At 42.4% G+C, this 22,294-nt stretch overlaps 1 protein-coding gene across 1 annotated transcript in view; it reads right to left on the bottom strand.

Moving 5' to 3' along the window:
• Window positions 1-22,294, bottom strand: part of LOC310806259 (adhesion G protein-coupled receptor D2) — a gene marked incomplete at its 5' end in the record, with an annotated part of 64,029 nt that overhangs the window by 20,976 nt on the left and 20,759 nt on the right. Inside the window, 3 exons of the mRNA XM_083672309.1 lie at window positions 5,681-5,885; window positions 8,556-8,609; window positions 14,322-14,363. Coding sequence (XP_083528435.1) covers window positions 5,681-5,885; window positions 8,556-8,609; window positions 14,322-14,363 — 301 coding nt within the window. The remainder of the gene's footprint in view (window positions 1-5,680; window positions 5,886-8,555; window positions 8,610-14,321; window positions 14,364-22,294) is intronic.

Below are 22,294 nucleotides of genomic sequence, written 5' to 3' on the forward strand. Positions count from 1 at the left end.
AGAGACGCTGTACTCTGTCATTTTGGTGACGGTGGAAAAGGTCACCGAGGCTTTCATTTGGGTTAGGGTTGGCTAGCTGTGCAACGACGATATCTTGAGAGACAACTGGCTGCTGTGGCACGGATGTACCGCTCATGGGTCGGTTTTGTAGGTACCCATAACATACCCTTTGGATGCAATCCCTATGATTTACTTGCATACTCATGTATAACTATTGTCATCAGATAGCTCACTCCTGGACACACAGCAAGATGGTCAATCAGATAGTACGTACCCTGTCCCACAAGTATTTCATTCTTGTTTCCATAAAGAGCAGTGTTAAGCCCACTTAGAAGGAATGCAACTGAGCTCGGGCCAAATCCTGAGTTAGTCTAGGTCTCACCGGGTGATGGAATAAATAAATAAGTAGATAAATAGATGAATAACACAGAGGAATGGGAGTCTATGCAGGCTGGCTATCCATCATTTATCCCATTACCACACACTCGGAGAGCTGTATGTATAATGCAGCCGGCCTCCTAAGCAGATACAAACTCAACTTTTCCCACCAATTTGTTATATTTGACAACTCGCTCCTGTTCCGTTGTTGTTTCTTTGAATTATGAATAGATTTCTTTCTCCCTGACTTTGCCCAAGCATAGCCATATGTAGAACAGCAGAAGAATAAATGTGGTACCACTGAACGCTTTGAAGCAGTTGGGTGCATATGCATAAACATTAACACTTAGGAGCACCTTAAGAACAACAAAATGGGTTAAATATTTCATCTTTCAATTTGTTCATTGTGTATGATAAATTTGAAGTGCCAGGACTTGAGTGCATATGGATATCTCAGTAACAGTGTTACAATCCTCTAAGAATGAATTACAGATTTCCAGTGTAAGCAGAAAAATGAATTGAAAGGAAAAGAAAATCGAATGTTTAAACTGACAACTTAAAACTTAATTTCTCCCCTAAACTGCTGTTCTGCTATCAATTTAATGTCAGTCTTGGCCACAGATCCTACGTATGTCATTCAGAGATGGAGAGTGGAGGAGTGAATGGAAAGAGAGAGAGAGAGAGAGAGAGAGAGAGGGAAAGAGAGAGGGAGAGAGACGGAGACAGCGAGAGAGAGAGAGAGAGAAAGAGGCTTATTGAGAGCCAGAAAGAGAGAGAAAGGAATGTAAATATGCAGCAAACCAATAGCACATTGGGCTACAGCTGTTTGTTTGGGTATTTACACTGCAAGCTACAATCAAGTCCTCAAAAGCCCCGGTCGGTATGACAAGGCCCTGATATGCTGCCACAGATCCACTAAACAACTGCAGAACAAGCCAAAGCTCAACACACACACACACGCACACGCACACACACACACACACACACACACACACACACACACACACACACACACACACACACACACACAGACAGACAGACAGACAGACAGACAGACAGACAGACAGACACACACACACACACACACACACACACACACACACACACACACACACACACAACCCCTCAAGGTCCCCCACCGTTATTTGTCAGTCATTGTGGATATCGAGGGGAAAATGGAGAGAGATGCATAAATTGCTGGAATAAAGAGAGGGGGAAGTTGAAAGAGAGGGAAGTGATTTCTTGCGTTGGCTGAACTTTTGGGGCCTGTTTGGTTTGACCATATGTAGAATTAGTACACATCACTTCGCATCAGTGAGACATTGAACATAAGCCACCGTGGTGAGTCCCCCCACCACCTCCTTCTCACACACAGCCTTCGCTGGTGTCTGTGATTCTGCTAGGGGCATTCATCAATGCGATGTCAATCCCCAACGTGACGACGTATTCATCTTGAGAACACAAGCATCCGTCTTTGTGAACATGGCTTCCCAGCTGTTTTTGCAATTGAAAACATACACATAAACATTTCATCTTAATTCCAATTTCAATTTCATCTTTTATCATCTCTTGCGAAAGTATAAGTTAACTTGGGATGAGCAGAGCCTCAGGAAAGTCTGATAGTACCCTCTATGATAGAAAGACATCCACAAACTAACCTTGTACGTGTGCTGCAGACAAAGCAACAAAGTTGGCTAAAGAAACGCTGATAACAGTTGATGCTCTGTTATGGCTAGTGTGAAACAATAACGTCATACCGTTTTCAAAATAACTAAATCATTAGACCTCGATTATGACTGGGGAGGCGTCTCTTGGATAACGAGTTTGACTCAATCCAAAACCGTAATATGTGGATGTTTTCCATGGTAAATGCAAAATAACATTCTTCTCTGCTGCTAGAAAGAGATTTCGATTCCACTGAGCTCATTTCTGTTTAACAACGTTGAAACTGATTACTAATAATCCAAATGAACACAAAATGATCCTGGAACTTTAGTTCCGTCTCACTCCTCGACACCGCCAGGTCCGGGGTTTGATTGAGTACCCTGAGCGGAGGTGCTGAGCAGCTCTGTACAGATGAGATTGGTGTGAGGTGATGCTGTCATCTCTCTGGGGCTTTTTTTTTTTTTGGAGCAGAAATCCTGCAGCATGTCAATGAATCACGCTAAGTGTGCGTGACAAGCAGCGTTGCAGGCGGGTGGGAGGAAGGGAGGAGTCACCCCCCCCCCCCCTCCTCTCTGGCCCAGGCCCCTACAGTGTTGGTGGAAGATCTGGGATCTGGGTGTAATCTGCGGTTGCATGCAACAGAGCCGAGCAGAGTCCCCCCCTCCCGTTATTTAGACACACTAGGCCCCTAATTGAGGGCGATGCTGAGGAACACATGTTAAAAAGAGAGAGAGAAAGAGAGAAAGAGAGAGAGAGCGAGAGAGAGAAAGACATGTACAGTACATCTCTGTGAGCGAACGAACCCAGATAGGACAGCAGAGATAGAAACCCAGCATGCTAAGATTTCTATACATATCCGGCGATCCGCATCCAAAAGACCTTGGTGTATCGTGAGGAAGAAAAATTAAAACATATCTCTTCAGAAATGCAAACGTTGACCACGCGCTGACATGATGTCCCCTCTTCCATTCAATTTACACAAACTCTTCCATTCAGCTTACACAAAGTCCTCCGAAACCACTTGTCCTTCCCCTCTGTGGGGTGTTCCTGTCCTATTCCACTTGCCCTTGCCATTCGCAGATTCCTCCTCTGCCTTTAGTAATAATTGGCCTGTGTGAAACGGAAGTTCCAGAGGGGGAATGGGAGAGGTATAACGTGATCAAAAGCACTCCTAAATGCGGACGATTGCTCAGTTCCCTGCAGAGAATGGGCCTGACCTTGTGCATACGAGACACAACAATCAGTTAGGACTAGGATCTGCTGCTAGCGCAGTACTGTGGGGGGCTAGGGCCCATCTGTTAGCCAGTCCTGCTTTAACATTGCACAGATCTCTGTATACGTGGGTCGTGTATCGATAGGCCGCGTACGGTATACCCAGTGACACACTCCACTCTCTCTGTTTATTCACTCTTCACTCTCCTGACTTCTCTCTGACATTCACTTCAGTCTTTCTCTACCTCTCTCATGCTGTCTTTCTCTCCCTCTTCCTCCCCACTCTCTCTCCGTTCTTGTCACCGCTCCCCTTGTACTTCGTAGTCCATAAGGGTTGCCCTCCCCTCCCTCCTTCCCTCCCTCCCTCCCTTCTCTACCTCTGACGGTTTTAAAAAATTGCCTGGTATTAAAAACAAATATTCAATCATCGCTCATGTTGCCTTGGATTATGGGCGACTAGGGCTCTTCAAGATGATTAGTTACGGAGTGCTGCTCGGGCCTGCACCGCCGAATAATATGCATACAGTAGAGCAGAGTAGAGTAGAGTACAGTACATTCTGGCGTTGGTGCTCACGAGACGCTCAATCATGCAGACCCGAGCGTATTTGCATCCAGTTAGCGTTGAGACCGGAGGAGGGCGGCAGGGGGGCCGCCCAGGAAATGAGCTGGATAGGAAAGGCTGACAATCAATATCAATATTTCTGTTTGCACAGAATGTGTGATGTTTCATTGGTCTTGCCTGCCATAGGTTTGGTGTATGTTAATATTACACAGAAGTTCAATCTCACTCTCTCCTCCTCGAGAAAGTGAGATTGAATCTTTTGTGTCATATTAACGTGAGAGCTAGGAAGACAACAGTGTCATTTAGTGTTTGAGGTATTTACATACTGGTAGGCACACTCACTGGGCACTTTATTAGGAACACCACACTAATACTGGGTAGGGCAATTCTTTGTGGCATTGATTCCACAAGATGTTGAAAACATTCCTTTGAGATTCTGGTCCATGATGACATGATTGCATCACACAATTCCTGCAGATTTTTGAGGTGCACTTTCAAGCTATGAATCTCCCGTTCTACCACATCCCATGTGTGTTCTATTGAATTCAGATCCGGTGACTGACTGGGAAGGCCACTGAAGAATGTTCATGAAACCAGTTTGAAACGACTTTGGCATTCAAGCGATTATTGATTGGTGATGTTTCATTGGTCTTGCCTGCCATAGGTTTGGTGTATGTTAATATTACACAGAAGTTCAATCTCACTCTCTTCTCCTCGAGAAAGAGAGATTGAATCACCATTCCACCACCTCCACCATGAGAAGGTGTACAGGTGTTCCTAATAAAATGTTCGGTGAGTGTATATGCTGCAAATCAAATTACACTCGTGGTTAAGATATAGGACAGTGGCTCTTTGCGCAATATGTTTCGACTGAGAGGCAGCACAATACAGTATCTGAATAAGAATTACAAAACTACAAAAGCACATCACTAGTCAATTACATACCATTTACCCAGTATATAATATTACAGTGAAAAGCACTGTAAAAAGCTGTGTGTTACCGAAATATATCTATAAGGGAGAATCCCCCTGCAGCCAAACTTCCAATGACTCAGCGAGAGATAGAGGAGGAACATCCTCTGCTAACCATTGTATCTGGATCGCTGCCTTTGGTGTCTTTCAATCCCTCTTTCCCTGCTTTGAAACCTTTCTCTAGCGTCCTCTCCCTCCGTTCTCTTGAAGCTGTTCACGGGTCTGGACAGTGTTAGAGTCCAGGACCTGTCATGTTTGAGTTCACTCTGCGGGCCAAGAGCTACTTCTCGTTCACCGCGCTAATGCATTGCAGATTGGCGTGCTGTGCACAAAAAAGACACCGGCGATATTCAATCAAACCTGGGATCTGGGTTCTAGGGTAAGAGTGAGAGTAAATAGTTCTTCACTGCAAAAAAAGTTTAACGTAAGTTGAGTTGATGTTTTATTCAACATGGTATGTATTGTTGTATTGGTTGAATATCAGAATGTCATGGTCTGAGACTGGGTTGCAGGTTTTGATTGAACAGAGCCCAATGTCTTTCATCTACTGGCTATAGGCCTAGAGTCTACTGCAATACTCAAAATCCTGCAATGTTGGCAAAAAAGTATGTGTTTTATTGTGTTTTATTTTCTTGCCTCACAGAAAAAATATGTTTGGCAATATACTGTACCCCTGAAATAAGGTATAAATGACCTAGAAATATTTTGGACATATTCTTGCAGATACAGTCTTTTTTCATTTGTTCCCAATACATGTTACACAGTGTGTGGCCTCCGATGTCTTGTGTGTGAAGTGGGGGTGCTGGGCCATTGAGGGTGAGACTGAGCATCAAAATCATTCATCTCATTCATCTCATTCTAATTCTAATCATGTTAATTCTATGGTCTCACCAGTGTTGACCGTGTCCTCCTCCAGTCCCAGCGTGTTGGTGTGGGGGCAGGTGGGGTTAGGTAGCGGGCTGGGCTGGCCAGAGGAGACCTGGTCCCCTCCCTCCTCCAGGCTGGGGGTTAGGGGGCCCCCCGGCGGGGCAGGCGTGGGGGAGCTGGCAGGACGGGAGCTGGTGACTGAGCTGGAGGGTCTGGAGCTGGCACAGTTCTGGAGGGGCAAAAAGGAGGACACAGAAAAGGGAGAATAGAACCATGTTAATTACTATTCATTAATATGATGTGATTTCTATTTCAAAAATGTCTAAACTGACAATGATTTCTAAAGTATCAATGAATGAAAGCAATATTTGTTTAATGACTACTTATTAACATCTTATAGATTATTTATAGATTTACTGTAATAGTAACATTATGTAATTTACCTACATTTCATTATGAAAATGAGCAAAGGTTGATAAAATGACATAACTATTTGAGGAAGTGGTACTGGATCTACTGTATCTAAATCAAAATTAATTACACCCAGTTGCTAACTGGGAATATTAAAGACAACCTGTTATTAAAGACATGCAAATAATACAGGTACATCAAATATATCATATTCATCTAGACTAGAGGGATACAACCAACAACATTATTTCAGGTGACACAGCTCATAATTCAACACATTTCAAACAGAGCATCTCCCTAAGAGACCAAAATAAACCCTAATCATTGGATCCCATTTGTTTGCACAGCTATTAAACAGACTTCAGAGAGAGCGCTGGGCTCTTCCATGGGCCCGGCCTCTTGTGTTACATATGCCTGTCATGAAGGAATGCCTAGCATTGCAGACCTCTGAACAAACACTCACAGTTATGCCTGCTGCTTCTTGACAAACCAGCCTAATCAATGTAGATATCCAACACACACACACACACACACACACACACACACACACACACACACACACACACACACACACACACACACATACAAACACACACACCCACACACTTGCATCCTATATCTTGTCAAAACTTGAATTAAGATCAAAAAAGTAATCCGCTTCCAATTTATATCTATATTTCAGTGCTGTCACGGCGACGGAACTCCAAGTATTGAGGGGGGATCGTTTTTTATTTGGGTGCTGCAACTGACAGCTTTATTTCACAAAGCAATCTGGCGGTGTGTGTACAAGTGGGGGGTCAGAGGGGTCAGGAGGCAGTTGGTATCAAGCAGGCAGGCAACATTGGTCAGGCTACTGTAGCTGCTGTGTATAAGTAACTATTACAGGGAGAGGAAACACCCGGGGCTCTGAAAGCTGCCTGCACAGTACAGTACATTGGTGTTAGCATGTAGGGCCTGCAGAAGAGACCTACAGCGGTTGATAGGAGAATTCAATTAACAAAGACAGAGAGAGAGAGAGAGAGAGAGAGAGAGAGAGAGAGAGAGAGAGAGAATAGAGTGTATGATTACATTTGATGTAATTATCAAAGGTTGTGTTTATGGTTTGGTGCGAGGTACCTGCAGTAAGCTACAGTATATTGAGTGCCGAACTCGACCATCGGATAAGATAAAAACATTTTTACATTCACTTTCCTTTAGTTGTGTTTAGTGTGTGTTTAAATAATGGGGTATCAAATTCTATAGACAAATTCTATAGACTTCTGTAGTTCTGTTATCTAGTTATCCATCATCCGGTCATTTCATACAGTATAGCGTATATCTTACATAAAATCATGTTCCTTTGACATGTCTCGTTCGTCTTATGATATCCCATATGCAGTAACAGTATGCTGCTGAGAATGGTATTCATCACCTGCACAACACAACACACAATCCTCTCTTTTACAACAAGGGGAGATATAGGGTTATGTGCGGTCACCTAGAGCCAAATGTCTCATATCTTACGACAGACAGGTAGATACAGTATTTCAGCCCGGATTTATGGCGGGCCAAATAGCATTAGCTAAAAAACATCCACTGCATGGGCAAACTGCGACGTGTCGTGAACTTTGAGATTGGAAAATTGCCAAGAGAGAGCAAAGCACTAAAACGGTCCCTTCACTGATAGTACGGGCCCACGATATATCAGCTAAACCTGAGGAGGTGCGCTCGGCCCTCTCTCTCTCTGAGAGTCATTCTTTACTAGTCACAATCTTTACAGTGTCAGGCTGTCAGGGGGGTCAAAGGGAAGAAACTGGGAGCGATATTCTAAAATCAATCTGCCTTTAGAAATTGTCTCATTCCCCTTCTCAATGACATGATGGAGGGGAGGGGGGGGACAGGGGGGGACGGGACAGGGGGGGATGCGGACGACTGGGGACAAACTGCTGGGACCCATAAAGCGTGACACAACCCCGGGAGGGGAGTTAATGTGATCACTCATAAGGGACAAGCAGCAGTGGGGGGTGGGGGTGGGGGGTTGCAAGGTGGATGGTGGGGGCGATGAGGCGAACTGGGCGGGTGGGGGGGGGGCTTTAGTTGGGGTTAGGGTGAGACGGAGGGGGGGTAAACATAAAGGAATGGTAAGTTGGTTCCATACTGGCGTAAGAGTGTGGTGTGGGGGGTGGGGGGGTAGTGGGGGAGGGGGGGCTATTAACTACTTTTAAAGCGCTTTGCCGGGGCTAAGTGATCTCAGGGAGCAGCGGGAGACAGCGGCGCTACAGCCACATATAAATACTAGGCTGACACTTTAATGTCAGGGGACAGCTCGTCCAGGATTAGAAACTTGTAACCCCGGTGGTGGGGTTGACATTGGCTGGGATGAAGGTGCAGGGTGTTCGGGGAGTAGAGAGGGGCTATTACCAGAGGTACAGTACATGTTTGATGTATAACACACACACACACACACACACACACACACACACGCATAATGGAATGGTAGGTTACATACTGAAAAATTTAGAGCTTTTCTTCTCTCCTTGATCCTGTTGACTGTGCTCCGAACCTATAGCAGAGAGAGATGGCGAGAGAGAGAGAGAGAGAGAGAGAGAGAGAGAGAGAGAAATAAGTGGATCTGACACGGAACACACAACAGTGCCAGACAAAACAACAGATCCAAAAAAACTAAAAATCCTTCACAAAGGCATCTCCCGACATCGGAGCGCCACCAAAGCATGACATTCAAAATAAGGAGCAGAAAAGAGAGAGAGAAACAAAACACACACACACACACACACACGGCAAAAAGCATTGTTTTAGGCTGATGAGCACCACGAGATGGGGAGAAGTGAAATGTTCACGTTTGTCAGAGGTAATGGGACCTGAAAGTGACACATAGAGCCGGCAAACTAAGGAGACTACTTTAAGCTATCATCTGTCACAACGCACCGGGGACCTACAAATGGAGCAATTGGAAAAAAGGGTCCGTCCTAGCAGAACAGATTACATTTACAGAATAGTCTATATACTGTAGTGTAGTACAGCACACGTGTTACCTACTGTATGGAGCCTCACATACTGTTATTTAATACATATTTCACAAAGGATTATTTTTTATTTTCATAACAATTAAAGATATTGTTAAAGAAAATACTTGGAATTGCCTCAGAAAAAAAAACGGTTGGAGAAAAATCAACTACAAACAAAAGACAAGGATTTTTCACGAAATAATTTAATTAATTGGTGTTAACATTTTCCCAAAGCTGATTCTAAGCAGAAGTCACTTCTAAAACGGGGTGGCTTCTTCTACAATTACATCAACGTACATTTCATTTTCATGGTCAAGTGGTGTAAGTATGTAAGTATGATCAAATTCAGTCTTTTACTACAGATCTAATTAACTAACTCGCAGCATTTCCCTCCAATGCACTGGCTCCAATAAGGCTGCTGTGCTGGTGCTGTCACCTCTCACTGTAAATTTGTAGCCGCTCTGCTCCCAGCCCCAGCCCAGCCCACCGCGTTAGTGAATATGCATTATGGCTTATGGCTTCATTAGGCTGTGTTGTGTCATAAATTATGACGCCGTGCAGAAATACACACACACACACACACACACACGCACACAATGAGGGTGTGTGTGTGTGTCTATACACGTGTGTGTGTGTGTGTGTGTGTGTGTGTGTCTATACACGTGTGTGTAGAAGAGGGGGGATGTTTTGCATACACACCATCGCTGAACACACACATAATGAAGAGAGCAGAAGGCTTCTGACAGGCAGAATCAACAGCGCCAGTGTCATATTCCAAACCCCCCTATTAATCCTGACAGAATCTGGGCCTCCACATTTCAGATAACATTCGCTAAACGCTATTCAAGGAGAAATCCTGGGGATTTCATTCATATCAAAGCGGCATGAGGCAATTACATGACACGGCTTAATGAATCGTTTGACAATGAGGGGAAGGGCATTGTTTTAGACGATCGTTATGTGGTTAAGGCAGTTTGTTTTGTCTCAAGGTTTCACCGATGATGCAACCACGGCTTTCCATGTAAATGGGCAAAAAACTATTACCATATGAAAGAGGAGTATGTGGTAAATACCTGCTGACATCCTTGGAATTTATTGAAATAAAAGGTCATCAAAGCGGATAATTACAAGGTGACCACCAAGGAAAAGCTAATTGAGATAAATAATGGAAAAAAGTATACTTTTTTGTAATTAAAGATCTGTTGCAATATACTGTAATATCAGTGGATCTTTGCCATTTATATTTTGTAATTATGAGGCCTGAGGAACATCCTAATCGTAGAGTCAATGTGAAAGTAAATGTACAGGTTCAGGTTCTGTCTTTGCTTGAAGTGCACACAATACACGATTATAATATATATATATAGATAGATAGATAGATAGATAGATAGATAGATAGATAGATAGATAGATAGATAGATAGATAGATAGATATAAATAATATACCTTACAAACAATTAATTCATTTAGATTGAATATTTCTATATATTCAAAAACTATCATGAGGAACTCAGAGAATAATATTGGCTTTTATCTGTGGAAGTGGCTGCTGATAAGGAGCGTACATAAATTACTAATTACAAAATATTAAAGAACAGTCATTATCAAGTCCCGTGATACTTCATACTCAGCCGTTGACCGACCACTCTGAGATGATTGCAGTTCATGGCAGGCAAACTTCACGCAGCTGTACCACCGGTACTCACAAACTGTGAATTCTACGACTAGGCACACAGACATCGATTGTGCTGTAACCTATGTTTGTCATGCGATAGTCTAGCAAATGAAGAACAGTCTCGTAAAGACGAACATCACTGAAAGTCCAGCTACAAGTATTGTATGTTACATTATAAACCTTGTCACTTTTGGAGACAGGCGGCAGAAGTTACGATCAACTAAGTTTGCCACTGCCGGCAATATAATAAGCGTCTTTGACTGAATTAGCTACAGCAAACAGCATGCTAAACTGTAGGCTGTAGCAGTAGTTTGCTACAGTATAGCCAACTTTAGCTGCTATCATCCCCTATGCAATTACCGTTTTGTCATCAATGATCTACGAACAAGATATTAAGAGAATTATTTTACCCTTTTGAAAGTGCTGCCCCAGCTCATCCAATCAGAGGGGTATATTATGAATTGCGTCATTAAAACCTACTTTTAGCCTATGGTAAGGCTAACATGTAATGTCAACTTGATCAATTGTTTAACAGATTTCATTTTCAGAAAAGTAAGTCGAGCTAGCTCAAACAAAACTAAAACAGTATCCAAGTGTTTATCGAGTGTCTGATTATTAAATACATACAGTATACAATTATTTGAAATTACTGGGAAAATGACAGCTTTAATGAAAATGCTTTTGATTAAATATCGGCAATGTTTGACCTTAAACCTATAAAGCATATTCAATTGTAGCCTAATGATAAAATAACTTGCACTTCTGCCTTTCTAAAATACAACACTGCCCCTTTAAGACCTCACTCAGACCTCAGCCAGCCATTGTGTTTACCTTGCGTTGAACAACACTAAACACAGCTTGTTGAGCTACAAAATATGAAATCTGTAGTTTTTTGTTTTGTTAATCAGGTCTTGCCTTATATACAAATATAAACTAACTCGGAGATTCCTAACTTTGCTCTCCCCTGCTCTGTTGTCTGCTTTCACATTTCAGATGTTGCACTTCTAATCACACCAACGGCTCATGTTGGAGCAATAAGCGCCCCAAATTCGTCGCTCATACCTGGCGTTTAAAAAAAAATTTTTATTTCATTTGGGGGCCATATGCAATCACCTATTCCCCCATGCTTTTGGCAGGCCCGTTCAGAAAATGTTGTATTAACCATATTAAATAATTCATCTTTTTTTTATAACTTTTTTCTTACTCTTATTTTTATTTTTTAAGTGAAGCAGGGCTAAACAATTAATCAAGTTTGTATGGCCTAATTCCAATACGCGTCTGTATCTGTAGCCATCTCTATCTGTGTGTTTTATCTATCTCTTAGTGTGTGTGTGTGTGTGTGTGTGTGTGTGTGTGTGTGTGTGTGTGTGTGTGCGCGCGCGCGCAAGTGAATCTCTGTCTGTGATAATCCAATCAAAGGGAGGAGGTCGCTGAGTGTTACTGTCCCGGGTGATCTGGGCTGGTTTGTCTAAATGAGAGCAGACAGAAAAAACATCTCACTCTTTTCTCTCCTTTCCGCTCCTTAATTATCTGATTTACTATACAACACTCAAAAACGTTGATCCTTCTATTCATATTTTGCAATTATTCTATTAAACAAGAACTTCCTTCTGGGTGTCAGGGGGGTTAAAACGAGATGCTTGTAACACCTTGTTCCACGTTAAGCAAACTGCCGGAGCGAGAGAAAAGAGGGAGTCAAGAGGAGGAAGCAGAGGCGGAGATGGAGAGAGAAAAGAAACAAGATGGGAATAATCAAAATATTATTCTTTTTGTTATTTATATTTACAAAACTGGCCTTTTGAAAAGATATAACAGTGTACATGGGTTGCTCACAAATTGTGACGACCCCGGGGTCAAGGAGAACTTGGGAGTAAGAAAATGGATTCTGAGCACTAAAAAAGCCACTTAAGCAAGAATGCGGCGATGATTTATTTTACAGTGCGGGGGGTCAGCCCTCCATGCCTCTGCCATGTCAATGCGCTGCTATGACTCAGGGACACCTCTTCACACCTCTGTAGAGGAGGATGATAAAGGGGAACAAACAATGGGAAACAGGAGAGGACAGGAAGAGGCCAGAAGGAGATATGTCTCGTAGTCACATACTGTACAGAGCCCCCAAGATGGTGGTTGGAGAGGAGGGATGGAGAGGAGGAGAGGACGAGGGTTGAGGAGGATAGAGAGGAGGGATGAAGAGAAAGAGAGGATGAGGGTGGAGGGAGATAAGAGAGGAGGAGAGGATGAGGGTTGAGGAGGATAGAGAGGAGGGATGAAGAGAAAGAGAGGATGAGGGTGGAGGGAGATAAGAGAGGAGGAGAGGATGAGGGTTGAGGAGGATAGAGAGGAGGGATGAAGAGAAAGAGAGGATGAGGGTGGAGGGAGATAAGAGAGGAGGAGAGGATGAGGGTTGAGGCAGATAGAGAGGAGGGATGGAAAGGAGGAGATGATTCGGGTGGAGGGAGATAGAAAGGAGGGATGGCGAGGAGGAGAGAATGAAGGTGGAGAGGAGGAGGTTTGTACAGTACGTAGATCAAAGGGTTACTCAAAGGTTAACTCAAAGATATACTCAATGCTGTCTAATAATGGTAATCTTTTTTATAATATACAGTATTTGAGAAATGCATTGGATATATTATGCAACAGAAGTCAGTTGAGTTTATATTTCTTTGTTGTTACACCTTAGTCAGTTATATTTGTTGCAATTTCAGTTACAAATTATTTTTCTGCTTAGTATGGACAGTAACAGTATGGTGATAGCATTATCTAAGTTATTATAGATCTCCTTTGAAACACCTGCTGAATACAGAGCCTCAAGCATAGCGTCTTGAAATGAGCAATCAGCCGAGACTTCACAAATTGCCCTGCTTTCTAGCCAGACTAAGGTCTGACTCTTACATGTTCTTATGCACATTTAAAGTTAGCCTTATTTACATAGCAACAGAAAATAACAATTTGACCAAGAGCGATCTTCCAATCGAACCTCATCCATTAAGTCTAAACCTATTCATATTTCTGTCTCTACACCTGTTTTTTTTCCTGTACCAAAGTGAATCTAAATGGTAATAACAAAACCATTTCAATATGATATTTATTTCAGCCCTCCCTCCACTGTCTATAATGCATATTGTTTCCACCATAGACAAAGAGTGGTTGTGAGCTCCTGCAGGCCAGACGAGGCGAGCGCCTATTGTCAGGATGCTAAATTGAGGAGCGTGAGTTTAAAAACTTAAAGAGGCAGTGAAATATTAGCCATTGTGGGTGAGGAATGAGTGGCTGGGTGCCGGCCGTGTCAGTGTTTAATGGCGGAGGCCTGGATGCATATAAGTTAGCCCAAGCATGAAGGGCAGTGGGACGCTCGCATGGTAAGACACTACCGCTTTTTTACCTCTGTAACACAAACACGCGTACACGCACATGTGCGCGCGCACACACACACACACACACACACACAAACATGTGCATACACACAGGAGCACACACACACACACACACACACACACCTTTAGCTGGGAGCCCATCAGAAACTTGTCATTTCTCTCATTCACTCCGACAGCCTTGAGACACAATGCAGACTTACCTCAGTGTTGTACACCCCATATATCAGGAAGATGAACAGACCCTGCATACACACACACACGAAAAATAAATGAAAAAAGTTGTTACAACTACTTTTTCTCTCTCCCTTTTATTATTTAATATTTACATGGAGAGTTAAAATATACATATGATATATACTGTACAGTATTAATTTACATATATTTCACTCTATGGAAAGCAAAAGTGGACGGATCAAAAAGGTGCTCACTGGTGGGGTTTGGAGGACTAAATAGTGTACAAGTTCTCCAAACTGTGGCACTTCTGTGAGCCGATCAAAGCCTCAAACCCAAGGTTTCCTCCGGCTTTGTGGAATAGAAATATTTCAGTCTCAAGTGCGAGTGTTCAATTCGTGTTGCCTGGTAGACAGTGTGCGCACCACACTCTCACACACACACACACACACACACACACACACACACACACAGGAGTGGACTCAACAATCAGCCACAGAGAGTCTATCAAGAATTATCTGTGGAGCACACAGAGGAAAAAATGAAAGAAAATGCACATAAAGGAAGATACAGTATGTCAGGTTCAGAAACCTCCATGACTAGTACTAAGGACCAAAGAATGGAGTGCCCTTGGGAGCATAAAGGGCACATTTTTGGTTCAGAAAATGTTGTAGTTATTTTTCATTATTGCCGTTGTGGTCCTTTGTTGAATTTATAAGCTGCGTGTTCACCTCCACCCTTAATGCAATCCCCCAGCCTTAATAGGACGGTGAGGGCGACATTTAACAGAAATGGTTTGCGGTATGCAACTTCTGCCGAAAAAGATACATTGTGCTAGGAAAAAAATGAAAAAATAATCATTTCTATCAATTCCAAGGCTGATACTGTAGATCTCTAGCCGGATGTCAAACCAGGGCAGACTGCTCTAAGTGAAACTTTATGAATCTGATGGGATTGAAAACTTAATGAAACTGTGGGATTGAAGGGAACATTGTTCTTTTTACTTCCTTTTCTATATCTTTCTAGAGACAATGACACTTTGTGAGAAGGCGCTGCGGTCGCCGTGACCGAGACATCCATCAAACGCAAGTTTGGAAGATCCAATTTGCCAGAGCGAGATCTTGCTGCATGACAACATGATTTGGAGGGGCCTCCATTGGGGATGACAGGCTACACTCTCTAAGATGGCACCTCCACATCGGCCTCCGTGCCTGGCTCTCACGGACCCCTGCTACTGTCCTCCGGGAACTGCTCCTACTGTCTGGTGCCAATTCAAGGTATCCTTCCTCTTTTGCCACGAGTTTTGATGGTCATAGAAACACCAGAATATTGATGCACCAAGAGATTCCTGTTTTACACTCATTCCCTAAACTATCAAAAAGAGGATCAAGAAATAATTATTTTTGGGACTCGATCAGGAAAATATTTTCTTGCTTTATGTCATTGTTTGTGTGCTAACAGTCAAGACATCAAAAGTTCATTCCAGCATTATCTAAGCACAGTGCTGGGATACGAGAACTGTGCCTCAAACACACACACACACACACACACACACACACACACACACACACACACACACGCACACGCACACGCACAATACCCAGAGACAGTGGGAGGTAATTTGCAACACATAACCCATTGTTCTGCATTAGAATTGCAATTTCCGACTTATTGTTGCAAATGAATTATCATGTTTTTGATCATTTCTCTTATTTGTAATTAATCTTTTGTTGTGTAGCGAACAAAGTGGGAAAACATCTCTTGCACATTACCAAAAATGATCAATTAGAATATAATTTAGTTAAAAATAAGTGGCATCAAAACAATGATGATGGATTGTTTAAAATGTTAATTCATTAATATTTCAGTTAAAAACAAACACTGTAAAAATGGAGCGTATTATTCATTGTGTGTTTTTCTAAACACAGTCCTGTTTTCTTTTGAACTCTGCAGTAAAATGGTACAAATTTATGCAAAGGATTGGCATAGTTGCTTTCAAAGTATTGCTACTGTATACATCAAACGAAATACATAAATTAATTATGAGCAAACTAATTAGGGAACAATTGTATGTTTAAAAAGTTAAAGCCAACAAACATTGTGTTCACAAAAACATATATCACCCTTGAGAAATGCAATGTGGTGCAATTTGAATAAAGAAGGGGGTCTGATGTGTTCGCTAGCTGGAGATACAGGGAGACCACATCTTAACAGCCGCCCCCATTTCAATACTGAGAGGGTCCAATTAAGAACAATTACTCTAGAAGAACTGCAGTGGGATCAAATCAATAACTTTTAGCAAACTATAGAATCTCGCACCTGATATCAAGTGCAGGGTTAAGAACTATCTCATGTAAAAAGCACTGCGCTGACAGCTTGAAAAGGAAGACAGCTAGACTACGAACCCTTTGTGTTGAACCCACCCAAGCATGTGTTCACCTAGCCCTAACAGTCTGTGTTTGAGCACAGATAAATTCTTCTCCAATCTGAAGCCATACATCAGGACCTGGCGTTTAACTACTAGCCCCCTCGATTGAGAGTGAATGCATTGTACAGCCCCATGAACAAGAGCCCTATCTCCTCATTATTTTGTGACAAGACACAGAAATTCACTTTACTTTTCATTTAGGACACCTCCTGCCCCAGTTTATGGATGTGTGCCTTCATGCTGCTCCCCTACCCTCCTGCTCTAGCCCGCCCCCCCTCCCCCAACACACACACACACACACACACACACACACACACACACACACACACACACACACACACACACACACACGCAACACATGATTATAAATTGTCACAGGTGACCACCCCTCTACTTTTACCTCCTCTCTCCCTAATGTGCAAACTTAGAGTAGCAGCAGGTAAAAATCTCACAAAGCGCCTTATTTATGACATTGTCCTTGGTAACAGAAATTTCAATGTACTGAAATGAAAACTATGATTAAGGGGGAGCCAGTGTCTCGGGGAAGGAGAGTGGCGCACGGGGCAGCTTTCTATTTTCCTGCAGAATATATATGATACCTCCTGACACCACTTTTGTACCAAATGGACCTGCCTGGCCACCATCCCGTGGCTGATGGAGAGAAGTCAGGAAGGTGTGGAGCCCTTCTATCAAGCTCCAGCCACTGTCACTGATGAGCAGCCGGCAAAACTGAGTAACGTTTCCTCAAGGTTCTTAGTTAACCTGGCCTACGCTTGAATGTCTAGGAAGTTATTGTCCCCGAAAATATTTGAAGAATTTCATTCTGATTATTCCAGACTGATAGGGTCACTGTTTCAGGGCCGTTCATTGTCACAATGCTGCATTAAAGAGTGTGGACAAAAAATCTGTTCAAAGGAGTAAGGTTGTCCTCTCCCACTTGGTCTATTGAACTATTGTATTGTTTTGTGATAAAAAGGATTTCTTCACTGTTTCACAGCTGTGTGCAGCATAGAGGTTGAGCTGAATTTGACTAAAAGCAGGGCAAACTTCCGAGCACAAACTCTGGAGATCTTAACAAAAGCCAGACAACGCCAGCCAATTGGACAGGCGCTCCGAGTTTCAGCATCTCTGAGAAAGTCCCAATACGGCTCTATCACGCCACATACAGCTGAACGTGAAGAACATTGATCTCAGACACTTTCCAAGTGAATTTCGGTTATCGTATTTGATATTTTTTGGATCTAAAAAGCACTGATATTTGAACATGAACAAACATAAAAGGTGTTATATATCCCCCAAATTCATTAACCATCCATGTCATGGATAGAGCCATCAGCCAGCACCACCCTGGCAAAGGGGAACATCTACACACACACATGGCAGTGATTATGGAAATGAGAGACAGAAGAGGTTAAAACACTGTGAAAAAAAGAAAAGTTCACACTTTTTGCAGAGCGGACCTCCTAATGTCTCTGACCCCTCTACACAAAAACAGTTTAATTAGCTTGTATACATAACTTTCACTTTAACCGCTCACAGACTGTCAAATCAATCTGTCCGTCAGGCCACGCTCCAGAGTTGATGCTTCGCAGGTCCTCAATTTGGATCAAACCCTCTGTTACGTGTCCAGCTGGGAATCAGGCAGACACATTGTCAGAGGAAATAGCAAGCTCCCCTGACTGAAAAGGGCTTTCAAACTAAACTGAGGTAAAACCATGCTGCCAAAAAGGAGGAGCAATACTACATGTATACAACTATGCTCTGTGGATGTAATCAAATGTTGTAACACTTCCAAAAATGTGTAAAAATGTGTAAATCTGTACTGAGGTGACAGTCATGAATTATGTTCATTTGTAGCACTTCCAGTATGTCTGACAGCACACTGGCGACGATGATAAACTGACATCAACATGCTCATACAATCGTTGTGCTCCATTTCAGCAGGACCTGAAATGGTTATTCTTCTCCAAAATAATGAAGTGGTCTAACTAAACTGTGGTTATCAGTGGTGAAACTAAGGTGATCCACTACATTCAGAAATGAACAGTCCTCAACATATAATACACATTGGCTGACAATACATTCAGAAATGTTGTAAGCTATCATATTCCAAAACAAGTCACTTATTCTTTGGGTAAGGCGTTTCCACATATCACTCGTCGAATGTTAACTATGCGTTGATTCGATTACTTTCTGGGCCAAACGCCAAACTTAAATATGCACTCCGAATATGTAACAGTTTCTGTTAGTCATGCCAGAATACATAGCATTCCTCTTATTTTCAGCCATCAACAAAGTGCAAGGACAGGCCATCAAACATAATTTGTAAGAAATAATCAAGCTTTTCATATCTCTCTCTTAATACAATACATATATTTCAAAGTTCTATCAAAGTTAATATTGTATATCAAAGTTAATAAGTTATGCATTAAAACATAATAACACCATCGTAATGGTGGGAGAGAAAACATAGAGTCAGGGCTTATTACACTGTTCTGTACTGTACTGTACTGTACTGTAGGTCCAATATAGGCCAGGAGTGGAGTGAGGACAGTAGGAGCTTTCACAGGAGATCGGTTTCGGGCTAAACAACACACACACACACACACACACACACACTGTCACGGAGAAGGGGGGACCCCCAGGCCAGCCACCCCTGTGAAGGGGTAAGCTGAACGCAGAGGGGCAGTGCTGACTGTGATCACTCAGGAGAGGAGGGAGAGTTATTAGCTTAGCCCTGAAACACCTACTTAATATAGGGGCCAGCGCTGATAGCTAGCAGAGCCTGGCAGAGGTGACAGCTTTTGGACCTGCTTGAGGAAATCCAATTGAAAAGCAGCCAAGAGGAACAACAAGCCCGAAACAGATGTTGCTTGCTACCACTGGCTCAACGAGGTATACAACAGAAACAAACCCATGGCAAATTTGACACACACAAAGTGCGCACGCACGCACACACACACACACACACACACACACACACACACACACACACACACAAATACACACACACACACACACACACACACACACACACACACACACAATCAATACCTTACATATGACTGAGTGAAACTAATGTGTAATATTTCAGAGCAATTTTTCATTATGCTTATACTGAGACTAACACAGTTTTCAAAAGTGACCAGTTTCTCTACTGATTCTCCATTTCAAATTCTAAACCCAGAAAAAAAATTGCTGAATAAGCAGATCGAATTATTAAACACAAACTACATTTTTATTGAATGTGCAATACCCGATGATTGACCTACACTTCCTAAAAATGTATACAATACAATAGATACACAACGATCTGCATCCAACAGATATTCCCTTCTCCAGGAGAAGACACAATTTACAGAATCTATAACCTCCATCAATTCAAGGCCAACTGACAATTCAAAGTACCGTAGCTCAAAACATAACTGAGGAGCACCCTATAGACCAAATACAATGGGAGACGAAAACATTTAAGCAGAGTTTAAAACACAGACTGAGCACTGGAAGGTCAGTTAAAAACATGTACTGTATCGAATGAGCACAGAACAAAACCCTTTTCCCCTGAGCCTCCCCTTTCAACCGCGAGCGGAGCATCTCGATAAACATGGAGAGATCTAATCATTTGCCTAGTCCATTGTTGCTCTAATATTTATTTTTTCTCTATCCCACCCCAACATCTATGCAAGAGAGAGAAAAAGAGAGAGAGAGAGAGAAAGAGAGAGAGAGAGAAAAAAAACACCCGGTAAAATCAATTGTGACATATCTTTATTGCCCAGTCAATGACAGATGTCACAACATTTGCCATCAGTCTAACATTGTGTCAGTGTTGTCGTATTGATTTTACATCAGAGGGCAAATGTTATTGATGAAGCTTTGCAGTAACGGATGAGCTCTCTATTTTACTTGTTCTACGTTTAAGTAAACTGAAGTGACTGAAGATAACTGGTTTTCATTTACGAGCTAATGCCCAGATTTTTTGTTTTTGTTTTACTGCATATTAACTTAATTCTGGAATGTTTTTTTTTACTGCGTATTAACACAAATCTGCCTGTTGTGAACCCAACCAAGTGTGTAACTATACACCGAAATGTATCATAGCACACACATGTGGGAGAGAAAAAAGGGCGAAAGAATGAACTGTAAACAAACTAGCTTTTAAACAAGACAATTTGGGGTTGCGTGTTGCTAGCGCCAAGTAAAACAAACGCACGGAAAACTGATACAAACTTTTAACACATGGGTCAAACCAAACTCTTTGAACTGGTGAGGGAAAGAGCGTTCGGAGTGCCAAAAACCTGTTTAATTAAAAATACTTAGGTATCCAACAGACATTTTTGGGTGCCCCCTTGTCAAATTGCATGAGACCCTGCTGTCAATCTTTGGGCGTATTCTAATTGCACATTTTCCACTGACAGAGGGAAAAATGTTGGAAGAGTACAGCTCTGAGAAACAGCAGCTGGGGTTTGGGTTGGGTTGAGATTCTCTCTCACACACACACCGCACACACACACATACAGACAAACACACACAGAGAGACAGAGAGAGATAGATAGATAGAGAGAGAGAGAGAGAGAGAGAGAGAATAAGAAACACACGCACGCACACACGCACATGCACGCACACACATATGCACACACACAGTCCCTGTTCTGAGCCAGTATTGAGAGTGGACAATCCAACTGAGCAGGAATGGATGGTCCTTACTACACTAACACCTACTGAATTTAGAACATACAGTATGGTAGTTCACAGGATAGCTTCATGTAAAATGGGAAGAGATGGTGGTAGCACTTTTCTGGTACGGAAATAAGACAGTAATCTCTACCAAATAACAACAGGCTAATATTATGTTATTGCGTATTTACTTAAAGATTACCGTTTTTTCTGTATCAGAAAATAAAGTGCTATCGAGATGGTTAGCATGCCATCTTTGTCAGTATATGCTGACGTCATCTTTGTATTTGTATGGATACAATCATGCTTTTTTTCTGGGGAAAATAATATTTCTCCTTGTCCTTCATGCGTTCATTAAAGCTCAGCTTAATACAATTCAACTTATTCATATGCATGCATTTTTATGAGTGAAAGAGAGTTACTTGATAATAGCTGGAAGATACTTAAAAACTAGTACATTGCAAATACCACAGCTGACAAACATGTAGCATCATCCCTAACAAAGACAAATGAATTGCACTCATATGTAAACTCGGGGGGGAAAAGTTATTTTATGAAAAAAAAAATGTACGCAGATTGTCCCGGAACCTTCGGGACGTGTTTCCTCTCCTCTTCCCCGCCCCAGGTGAGCCGAGCTGGGGGTTAATGGCATGTGCCATCGGGGGTGACGTGCGGTGCCACGCGCGGTTCAGGCACTCTGTGGGGGGATCCATCATGATAAAGTGGCAGACTCGCCGACTGTCGAATGCAATCACACTTTACTACGGATCGCGGGACTTCAAAGTGAAAACGAATGGTAGTTCATCGACATGAAGACTTCATATATCTTGTTTTTTTGGGAGGACTTGTCTCTTTTTTTCTACCCCTTTGTAAGCCACTGTGTTTTTGTCTCTGTCTATA

This window comes from Argentina silus, assembly GCF_951799395.1.
Source record: "Argentina silus genome assembly, chromosome: 6".
Classification (NCBI taxonomy): Eukaryota; Metazoa; Chordata; class Actinopteri; order Argentiniformes; family Argentinidae; genus Argentina; species Argentina silus.